We start from the raw sequence: 12,062 nt of genomic DNA, 5'->3' as shown, positions 1-12,062 counted from the left end.
GACTTATGAACTATGTTTGAAGATTTCAGGCTGAATTGAGAAAACCACTCATTTATATTAGATAAATGGCATTGATTCAATCATCCACTCAGCCAACACTTTATCCAATCCTTTTTCTCTTCTCATTATAGTACCAGGTTCCCTACTTTGGCGGGCTAGGAATGTGATGTTAGCTTCGGTCCTGGGAGCGGCATTTTATTTCCCTCTTGGTAATATTCCTATTCTCATCTATTTATATGAATGAATCAAAAGCTTACCGTTCGTTGCTTCCAAATATAAATTGGCGCTGCTATGTTAATTTACACAAATACGACTTTTGTATTTTTCATGAAAGATATCGTGTGCACATTGTATACCAGGAGACTGCACGTCTCTTGCCATCTGATAGCAGATAGCAGGAATCTTAACATGCATTTCCAAATAGGCGTTTAAAATTTCACATTTTGTGAACCGCATGAGATTTCCGTGAATTGTCTTTTATCAGTCGAAGTTGCGCTCTTTATATGAAAACCCAAAAAAAAAAAAAAACAAAAAAAACAAAAAAACAAAGAATACGGAGAAAGCTAATCCTCTCATTTTTTTTTCTCTTTAGAAAATGAATTTTTGTTGAAACAAGTATGTGATCGAGTGATTGTGATGTAGTTTTCATCATCTTTGAATGATATGTTGTGCAATCTTTCATTGGGAGAGTTTGGAGAGCGAGAAGAGGACCTCATCATCATCTAGCATAGGGCCTTTTGGATTGACCTAAGGTGGCAACCATCAGAAACCATCTTCCTAGCGGATTAGTGGTTCATTCTATATCAGATTGAATGCTTCTTCTTTAAAGGTATGTAGAGCGTTCTCTTGCATAAAATTTCAAATTTTGGTTTCTCTATATTTTCAGTGATGATTTTGAACTCTTTTCTATCATGTAATCTTTTAATATGCTTTCTGAATTCCTTGATTTTGTATTTTACTATGTGTATTGTAATAAGACCTTAGTTCTTTGGTTAAAGTCATGCCTTGTCTCCATATTCTTCCTTTAATTTAAAGGACATTTTGGTCAAAATGCCCTTTACAAGGGCAATGAGGAGACAAGCATTGTGTCATACTCCAATGCCCAAGTTTCTTAACTTCTACCTTGGGTTTGATTTGGGCTTAAATGCTTTCTTTGTTGACAGATCTTGTCAACATTATCATATCAGACTCATCATTGGGCTCTTAAAAAAAAATCATGGGTGGGCTGACAATAACCAGTTATTTGATTTCTCCTTTACAGTGTTGAATCATGCCTCTGTTTCTAGCAGATTCCCTAGTTCTCTGCTTGGCATTTGTGACATGTGCAACATTTTTTTTTTTTTACACACACACACTCCCACACACTCGCACTAGTGGAATTTCACCACCTATGGGTACTCGAACCCTTGACCCGGTGTTGAAACTCCTGAGAGTCTACCATTGGAGCAAGAGCAAGGACCCGACATGTGCAACATTCAAAGTACTGCATTATATGGCCTTCCATTGCAGGTTCTAGTTCATGGTTGGACAGAGGCAACAGAGCATTTGAAATAGTACTACTCAAAAAATGTTTGCCCTCATGTATATGCTTCCCAGATCGAAGAGACAATCGACGTCAAATCAAATCTGTGTGCCTATAAGGTATCAGTAGGGATGTCCTTAAGTTTTTTGTGGACAAGCAATGGTTGAATATGCATTCATTTTTTTTTTATTTTTTATTTTGCCATGAAAGTCCTTTTTCCTTGAACTTAAGAAAAAATTGAACTTATTTTTATTCTTGGAAACTAGATGTAGCATTCTTTTACTGCAATATGGATGGGAGTTCCCTTTGATTGCACTGTGACATGACCGTACATGTTGGAGGTAAAAGAACCCATGGAAGATATCTGTTGTTGAAGCAGAGGGTTGAGGTTAGTTTTTGTTCTAGAGGGCATTGGGTTGGATCATTGCCTATAGGAGACCTCACAAAACTAATACCTGTTTGGTTTCAATATAGTTCCTAGGGGACAAACCCATTCCTTTGGGAGTGCAGGCCTTGCAACCTATAGAACCAATTGAATTTAGTAGGCAACAGACTCAGCTGCCTAAATTGACAACGAATGAGAAACTGCAAAACCACAGGGTCTCTCCTGTTCCAGTGCTAGATGCTAACACAGAAGATCCGGGCAAGAACTCCTCTACAATGATTGATCTCAACTCGAGGCCAAACCAGATTCATGGGCAGCCTTCAAATACACAGGTATGCATGTTATTGGCTTTCAATATGATATGTATATTTTGGTTTTGTTTTTTAGAGGTTGCAAAGCTAAAGTTAACCAATCTACTAGTTACGTGAAGTTTAGTGTATTTTTGTGTTCATAAGGTGCAGGGGATGAATGCTTTAAATGATAGCAATCACGAGTGTGCAAGTGTAGTTCCAGTGGGATCTTGCAATCAAGATCTAGAGAAGTAAGCAAGGTAGATTCTATTCTTCTCATTTATGCTAGTTCACTGGTCTTTTTGTTTAACCATTTCTTGGTTAAAGGAAGAAAAAGAAAAAGACAAGGAGCCTGACTCCTTCGGCCTTCTGACTTTTGGATGTCCTAAAAAAGAAAAAGATCAAAGTTGTTTAGACTAATCACTGGTTAACATCTATAAACCAATGCCATGGTGCATGGGGTGTTTTTTTTTCTAAAGGAGTGCATGGGACTGAAATGTACAATGCATCTCTTGAATTTTTGGGGGAATGCATGGGAACTGTTATACATGTTTTGTTGAGTTCTTTTGAAATGCTTTGTTTTGTATGGTAAAACTCTCTTTAAAATGATGCTGAGTTAAGAAAAAAAGAAAGAAAAAGGATTGCGAGTTATGATTTCCTGAGATATTTAGAGTTTCATGAGTTGTATAGAAGTTCACACTTCGTTAAAAGCTAGGGAGAGTCTCAGTTGCTAGCTTGTATGCTATATTCAAATCTTGGATTAGTATAAATGCGTTGCTTTTGTACTTCTTTTCTTCTTAAACAAGGTAACCTATACTAGTGGAACTTTTTCTATTCTCAATATGTCGTCGTTGTCTTTTCATCATCATCTTTATATTAGCCTTCCAACACTTCGGTGTTGGCTTTTGAATGGTAGATTGGCAAATCTTTTATGACACCGAACATCAATCTTCCATTTTTACCTGGGGTCTGGAACAAACTATGGTGGCACCTTCTCATAATTCAAATGATCTTTGGAATCAGAGAACTTGGTTAAAGGTAAGAAGAAAGAGAACCAGCTATTGCAAAACAAAATAATAGTGGATATGCCAAGATTAAATATGAAAAACGATCCAAACACGTAACAAATGCGCTGAACTTTTCAAGACAAACATACTCAACAAATCGACGCATCCTTCTATTTGTACGTGCAACAACATGAAATAAGTTTTCAACGAATCTTCAAGCCAATAGGGCAAAATCTCTTCATGTAGCACCAGTCCTCCAAATATATAAAAATTGACTCTCTTGCAAATTTGAGAAGTTCATGGCCTTTGATTTATGTGCAAGAAAATGTTGGACAAGAGCTAAACTTGTCATGGTTAGAATAAGTTATTTATAAAAATATCAATGGATTATTACGCAGGCATATGGCTCAGAATATAACCTAGATGTGGCACTGATATGAACACACATGGGAAAAGCTAATCTACCCAATTTCACTAGCAGTCTATCATTTTTTTTTATTGCACTGATGCTGCACTTTAATCTGCTTCTATTCTACCATTTGAATTACCTAATGTGGCTTAATAAAAAACCAATTTTCATCCTAATTATCTGTTATATATTTTAGGAAGCTGCAAGGTGCAAGTTGTAAGTTGCTATACTCTCTCTATGCTGTCATAAACACTGTTTTAAAATAGAAATTTGAGTCAAGCTGATTGATCTTTTAGTAGTTTAAGATGTTTGAAACTTTATTTTTTAATGTAAGTTGCATTGATGGTTAGTGAATAGAGCTTAATAAAGCAATTTTAACTTAAATATGTTGTATAATGCATTAAAGTGTGTTAGAAGAAATGTAGGATGGTTCTTATTTTGATATCATATCCAGTGTTATGCAGCTTGGTATGCTCACATTCCTGGGTTGAAAGTTGACTCCATACTCATCAGAAGATGCTCGGGGCTTTTTAAAAGCTGCTATTAGAGATCCTGATCCTGTAGTTTTTCTTGAAAATGAGTTCGTGGCTTTTTGAACGTGGAACTATTTTTGTTACGTGAAACTTGAAGTATTTATCCAATTAGCATTGATTTTGGGATGCTCCAGATATAGAGTCTTTTCCTGTTTCAGCGGAAGTTTTTGATTCCAGTTTTTGCCTTCCAATAGGAAAAGCTAAGGTATGATTTTTTGGAGTGCATCACACGTTATTTGCAAATTTAATGTTTTTCTTCAAGTTCCTCATCAACAGGTTGGAAGTCAAATTTACATAAATCATAGTGGACCCCTCAAAGTTTACTCAATAGGCAATTTGCTTCATCTGTGTGACCTAATTAATAGGTTAGATGGCAAATAAGCATTACAATGGGCCTTATTAAGTTTTTAATGGTGGTCACTCAATCATCAATGTTTTCTTTGTAGTGTGGTCCACTTAAGATTGAAGTTGTGATAAAACACATACATTGTGGTGGGGCTTATTGAGCACTGTCCAGGCAGGACCACGTGGGCAAGACGCAATCCCCTTCCATCAAGCATGCCGATTATGTGGTGTTGCCAAACCAGTTGTGGTGTGCTTACGTGTGAGGGGCTGTGGAGTCTGACATGATATGTGGTTTTTATATCTACACGGTTTGTTCATTTCTTCCAGCTCATTTGAGGGCATGAACTCACAAATAAAGTAGATCCGAAGCTCAAGTGGACCACAACACAAGAAACAGTGGGAACAAAGTCACACATACCGTTGAAACCTTTATAGGGCCAGCCGTAATGTTTATTTGTCATCTTAAGCTTTTGGTAAGGGCACTTAGACTTGGATGAAGGGATAACACAAATATCTGCCTGATCCAAAAATTTGTGTCGCCCAGTGGAGGAGTTTTTAATGGTGCGTTCGATCACCACTATTTCATGTGGTGGGGTCCACTTAAGCTTTGGATGTGCCTCATTTTTTAGTTCATGCCCTAGGAGGGAGCAAAACAGATGGACCGCTTCCTTATAAGATACACATCATATCGGGGCCCACAACACCCAACTCATGGACACCACCACCTGAGTGGTGTTGGCAACGCTTGATCCACATCTAGAGCTGTACACGAACCAAGTTAGCTTGGTTAACTTGCTGGACTCAACTCCAAAAAGTTCGATTCAACTCGGTTCGAAACTGAGCTCAAGCCAAGTCAAGCTGATTTTTGGAGCTCAAAAATATTTCAAGCCGAGTTTGAGCTCGAATTGACTCGTATCGAAACTCAACTCGAATCGAACTTGGATCGAACCAATTCGGTGACCCGGTTATTTTGATATTGATGTTGCTCACCAAGTGTTTGATGAAATGACATAACAAAGTGTTGTTTCGGGTGCATACATTCTCCACGAGGTTGGCTAGTGGTGAGAAAGGTATGGAAATGAAACAAATTACTACAAAAAAAAATAATAATTTATCACAAGATAAAACTTTGTATCTTGATTTTGATGCTGTCTGCTGAGTGCTTGGTGAAATACTTATAAACTACTGCTGTTGTTTTGCATACTGTGAGAAATTGGAGGTGCACTCCATGTGTTTGAGAAATGCTGCACAAGCTCGAACTCAACTCGAATTGGCCCGAGTTGCTGGCCGAACCGAACCGAGCTAGCCAGTCAGGCTTGAGGACCGAGCCGAGCCGAATCAAGCTGTGCCAAGATCGACTTGATTCGACTCGTATACAGCTCTTTCCACATCCCTACTGCCACTAGCTGGGTAGCTAGTGGTTGCTATGTGGGCTCCACCATGATCTATGTTTTATCTACACCGTCCAATGCGTTTCCCTAAAATCAAGGGGAGCGGATTAGGTGCAGCTTCTGTCTTACCCAAGACGATGTGGCCCTTATCCTGGGCCCACTTTAAAGTATTTATTCTATATCCTCATAATTCATCCATTTTGCTAGATCAATTAGGGCATTTACTCATAAACAAAAGAAGATCTAAATTTGTGTCCTTACTTATGCCTACGTAGCATGCTCGCAGGAGTTTCAACATGAGGTAATGGGTTTGAGGAGAACCTCTACGTTCGTTAGTAGGTAGGGGACGCAATGGTCATTAGGTAGAGGACTCAATGATCAATGACCAGATGTACCTCTTTGATACCATGATAAGTCAGAAATTTGGAAATATTTTGGAGAATTCTTATTGAATTGTCTATATTGATTTAATCTAAAAAAGTTTATTTAGAGACACTACCAGAAAATAGGGCAGCGCAGGCGGTTAAAAACCATCGGCAATGACTTTCCCCGACAGATTTTAGCACAAGAATGCGAGGAGAAAATAGTTTCAAAATTACCTGATTTTATCTTTCTCATCTAGAGCCCAATTGGATGTCCTTTGAACTAGTTCAGTCAAGGGTCGATGCTTAGGACTAAACAGTATGTCCAATTTTCCAAGCAATTTGACAGTTTCCTCTCATAATTTGAAAATAGTAATTCCATTAGCACGTAAAAACTACGCCATACTAGTTCTGCAAACAAAAGATATACAAAATAGTAAAAAAGAAAGGAATGTTATTTGAGTGTTCGTTGAGAAACAACATTAACATCTAATCATAACTAAACTGGAAAAGGTACCAACAAAGAGAGAACTTCAGTTACTCGGTAAATAGGCATATAGGATACATTAGTTAAAAGATAAAGGAGAAGCACGATATGCTATTGAACTAGATGTTAACAATCACCATAAGAGCTGTCAGCGAATACTTATGCATAACAAATAAAAAATAAAATAGAGTCCCAGAGTGAAGGGTTATCTTTCTAAACCCAGTAGCATGTTTCCTGTCATACTGTACTTACACAAGCGCAAAATAGCCTAATACAGGTCTTAACCTCCGGTCATCATGAACGAGGTTGCCAAAGAGGTCCAAAGCTTGCCTGCAAATAGAAAGAGCCATCGACCTAATCAAATAGAGTTACTAGAATATTACAATTCAATTTCACATTGCATCCAAACACACTCTGAAACAGCCTCAAGCTAGCACAAGTCACAGCCAAACAAAACAAGAGTATATACCGTCTGCTTGAGCACATGCTCGATCAGGAGAAAGAAAATTGCAGGCCTCCCCAAAACAGGCCTGTAACTACTCCAAATCTCCTAAAACATTGTAGCTTCCAAGCACTTTGTTAGCAGGTTCTCTGAGTTCTAAAATAGAGCTAATGATGATGCATCCCCATTAAATCTGTTATCAAATGCTGTTGGTAATGCTCTTGGCATTTGTTGAATAGCTACTGCATCACTCTGAATCCGGTTCAACTGTTTGATACATTCTTAGTTTAAAAACAAAGGTAATGACCATCATTTTTGTTCTTATAAAATGTATGGAAATTTAGCTCATGGAAGAAGTCAACGGGAAAATCCATACAAAGCCATGCAATGCCCTTTAACAACCAGCACCATGGATTGGGTAGAGTTCCCAATTTCCTTTTGAGGAGTTCTCTATTAGTGCACATACATATCAGAGCTACTTGTTAAATGGAACGTTGTATCCTGTGAACCGAGTCTCTATGTCTAGCCAAGGACTTCTTCCATAGAATTGGCTGTCAAAGCTCTCGCAATAATCTCACAAGAACAAAGAAATTAAGGAAAGAATACACTCCCGAGCAGTTCGAGCTGATCTGAAGAAGCATATATAATTCATTAAGGAAAGAATACACTCCCAGAGGACGTAAATCATCTACAATACTTCTTTTACAAAATATGTAAGGAAATAAATTATATGCAAAAAAAGCTTACCTACCAATCAAATCCCACCAGATTAGTATCACATGAGCAGCACCCGATCCTATACGGTATGTAAAACAACAGGCCAGACCCATTATCATCACACTATCATTCTAACACTACCGAAAACATCTTCAATTTGCACTTGATGAACAGATAGAGTATCACACCTGGCCACTGATACATGTGCACAAAGGTGGGATGCCTTATGCATGTTTGTGGGCTTGGCAAACATTTGAACATTAATATATTACTAGTAATTCAAATCAAACCTTTAAAACTGTGGACCATGTACATGATATTTTGCAAGAACAACAGTCCCAATGCACAAAGTGCAAATCACAATAAAACATCTCATCCTAACATATTGAAGGGTAAAAATCAGTAAAATGCAAATTTCGAGGAATGGAGTCGAACGCACCACAGTGTATCTGACCTGTTGTTAGACGTTCCTGATGGCAAAACTGCATTCCAAGCACTTGAAGGTCCCTTGTAAAAGCTCTAGCTGGACCTCATTCGTCCGTGTCTATGGGAGATTGGAAAATGTGTATGGTGACAATGACAACCAGGTGAGATTAGAGCATGGGTTAGATTTGCAGTTGCGGTTAACAAAGGAACATCCAGATTGAGCTCAAGTAATTCCATGATATGAAGGACAAACCTGATGTCGAATCCACAAATTGCCCATTGAATACGGGAATGTAGCCTTGCTTGAATACAGGGACGTCCCTTGTTAATCTAAAACAGTCAAAGAGAATTACAATTAAAAGAAAGAAAGAAAGGAAAAAGAAAAAAAAAACATCATACACAGTCTAACATATTTGTACTTCATGTGCAAGAGCTTCACCTAAAAAATCACTTAAAATGGTATTAGATGGGCAGTGATTTGAGATGCACTAGTGTTTCGCGAGTGGGGCAGGTGTGCTTTGAAATTGGCATAAAACTTTTGTCACTGATTTCTCTCAGTTCAGCATTTGCAGTAATTTGATTGTGGAGATGAGAGCAATAACAGATGGGTTTCGGTAATATTCATCGTAATGTTGTTGAAAGTGCTCACAAATATGGTAAATAACGACCAAATGAAAGATTGTTTACTTTTGCATTGGCTGAAGATCTCTTTTGTCCAGTGTATAGGGAAAGAGTACAATTGCAAATCATCCAGTAAATTATGTAGTCTAAGTTCATTCTTTAACCAACCATCTATTGTTTTCACCTTTCTATTGAGTCTGAGGGAGTGTTTGAATGCACCATATTTCATGAAATATCATAAAATCTTACACCCTAAACTATTGTTGGATGATACATTGCTTGTTCAAATGTTTTGGATGGTGTGTTGGAGGCTGTCTTCTACAGTTAAAACCCTCCTTTGATGCATTTGAATTCCTTTGATCAATAAAGCTCAATCCATTCCCTTTGATTGCTCATCTTTTTGGTCTCCAACGCAGAGATGAGAACCCCCACCATAGATACATACTACCATGCAATCCCATATCAACATGACTTCATAATCAATGCCATGCAAATGTCCAGTTAAAACAATATGTGAACGTCCTATCTCATCAGATTTTGGCACACTAGGCACTTGACTGAAGATGGTACTATGCAATCCATTCCCTTTGGTGCTGGTCCCTGTTTCATGATTAATGGTACTATGCAATGGACGAGTTATAAAAATTTTGACTGAAGATGACCCACAGCCCTTGCCTAAAACCTGTTGGGTTCAAGCCTGTAAGAGACCCACAAGCCAGGCCTCAGCCACATAATGAGGCCCAGCTAATAAGCAAGCCGAGAGCCTACCCAGGCCGTACATCCTACATTCATACGTGGAGATCCGCAGGATGTAGGGAGGGTCACCAAAATGCTCCATCTCACAAGCAGGGATTATGTCTCGTTGCCATTACATAAATCAAGCCCAATGATTCATTTCACACTTGAAGCCAAAGACAGAAGCAAAAGAAAACTTGTCATAGATGTAGAAATCACATACAATGCATGGAGTATATGCAACCAACTGCCATTTACAAACTTCACTCGATTAAATTCTCGAGAAAATAAAAATAAAAAAAAATCCTACAAAATAGATGTAGAGGTGTAAATATCTGTTCTTTGTATCCTAATTGCTTTACAAAGAAAAGGGGAGAAGGATATGGATTCTCCCAAACACACTATAATGGCTGAATGCTTACTTTTACCTACAAAGAATGCCTCCCCACCAGTGGCGATAGACCCAAAAAAATAAAAATAAAAAATAGAAGACAAACCACACTCACTGGCAAGGCAAAATCCATCCCTGCCCCTTCACCTTCCCTAGGAGACTTTACACAACAAAATGCAAAGAATAATTTTACAGCAATGGGCTTGAATATAGAAAAACATGAGGCGAAAAATGGAGGTTGGATTTACATGAAGGACAGATTTCCAGCTGCCACAGGGCGGTTGTGGATATTCACTGATAAAAATAAAATAAAAATTTGAATCCCTTCAACAGCCTCACTCAAGTAAAAATAACTCCTATAGAACATTCCTCCATTTGAGATTCTGGAATAAAAACAGCAAGAATAGGAACAATCGGCGAGGAAAATAAGGGATTTCGAGAGAAGCTCACCTATTTGAGATGAGTCCACATGGCGCGAGGAAATTCTTCAAGGATTCGGAGCTTTGACGAGGAAGATTGGGCCATTCGAAAGAGGGAAGAGCTCTGGCGAGGAAGAATGGGCGTTCGAAATAGGGAAGAGGTATAGTGAGTGCGTTTGGAAATCCCTCCTCTGGATTGAGGAACTACTTTCAAATCCGTTCATTGTGTGTTTACCATCATTTATAACATACACCATATTAACATCCGTACATGTAAAGGACCATTTAGTGGATGGTTAAGATAGTTTTATGTAAGAAAATTATACATATTACCCATCTACAACTAGAAACATTATTTGGTTGGTCTGGATATCCCTATATCATTACCACTATTTCTAAAATCGAGTCACCATACTTTTACAGAAAATGCAAAACCCAAAAAAAAAGGGTACCTTGAGTATTGGATCTGGTAGGGCTTTTTGGCCAGCATGATGTTTTTGTTTTATCCACGCCGTACATCCATTTCTAAACAGTCTTAAAAGTAAAAAAGCAAAAAATGAGGTGTAAATAAATCTTGGTTGAACCACACCACAGGATTAAAGTGGCGATTGGACATCCACCGTTAAAAAAAGGGCCTTTAGCGACGGATTAATTGGTTTCAGGCACGGCTAGAATCCGTTCGTACTATTGACGGCTTTTACCGTAGCTGAAACCAACCCAAGTCCGTCGGCTCTGCCCTGTTTTTTGGTAGCGGGGGATACATAACTCATGAATCTTTTAATATTGAAAAAAAACTATATTATAATATTACAATCTTAATAATAACTATCAGCTATTACAACAACAGACTTTGCAGACTTTAGCATCAAGCAGAGACCGGCTGAGACGAGCAATCATGACTTGCTTGGGCTATTACAAAAACGGACTTTAGCATGAAACAGAGACCGGCTGAGACGGGCCATCATGACTTGCTTGGACGGTTGTTGGTCTTATTAGGGAAGATGAAGAACAATGAAAAAACCCCAACTGATGCTGAAGATAGAAATGGCCCACACCACGCACTTCATGGCTACATTCATGATCATCGCCACCCGATAGGCGATGACAATGTTGAGGGCCGTCGCCACCACCCATATGAGGATCTTCAGTCTCTTCATCTTCTCAGAAATTCGGTCATACACACGTAAAGACCAAAACAAAAGCTTTACCAATAGATAGACGGAGATGACGGAGGCCAAGGTCCATGGATCGTCATATGATCGGATGACTGCGATCGCAGTGTTGATCGTTAGGAGGCAGATGACTAAAATGGATACGAATGAGAGTGAGCCGGCACGGGGCATGGTCAGTTGCTCAGTTGACGGTCCTCTTTCCAATGGAAGGGCAGTTCAAATCCAAAACTGGCGTGTTTGTAGTTATTTATAGATGCTGGATCGGAAAGGCGGGCCCTCCGCAAACTGACTAGTCTTTTTATTATTATTATTGTCATTATTATAAAAAAAGGCTGTTAATTTACTAAGTTATTGAATTGGGATGTTACGTGGGTCCCACCGTGATGTTTATAAGAAATCCACTTCGTT

At 38.5% G+C, this 12,062-nt stretch overlaps 1 protein-coding gene across 2 annotated transcripts in view; it reads left to right on the top strand.

The window, feature by feature from the left end:
• Positions 1–724: 724 nt before the first annotated feature.
• LOC131256856 (B-box zinc finger protein 19-like) overlaps positions 725–12,062 on the top strand; it is a 42,786-nt gene continuing 31,448 nt past the window's right edge. The window contains exons 1-5 of one of the 2 annotated variants that reach the window (XM_058257915.1): positions 734–829; positions 1,510–1,641; positions 1,795–1,910; positions 1,997–2,239; positions 2,369–3,022. In XM_058257915.1, the coding sequence (XP_058113898.1) occupies positions 1,845–1,910; positions 1,997–2,239; positions 2,369–2,452 (393 nt within the window). In that variant the 5' untranslated portion in view covers positions 734–829; positions 1,510–1,641; positions 1,795–1,844 and the 3' untranslated portion in view covers positions 2,453–3,022. Of the gene's footprint in view, positions 830–1,509; positions 1,642–1,794; positions 1,911–1,996; positions 2,240–2,368; positions 3,023–12,062 lie in introns of those variants that run through there. The other variant, XM_058257914.1, reaches the window with a different exon arrangement.

Source organism: Magnolia sinica, chromosome 9 (genome assembly GCF_029962835.1).
Source record: "Magnolia sinica isolate HGM2019 chromosome 9, MsV1, whole genome shotgun sequence".
Lineage (NCBI taxonomy): Eukaryota > Viridiplantae > Streptophyta > Magnoliopsida > Magnoliales > Magnoliaceae > Magnolia > Magnolia sinica.
Note: the sequence above shows the minus strand (reverse complement) of the source record. Positions and strands in the feature narration are given on the sequence as shown.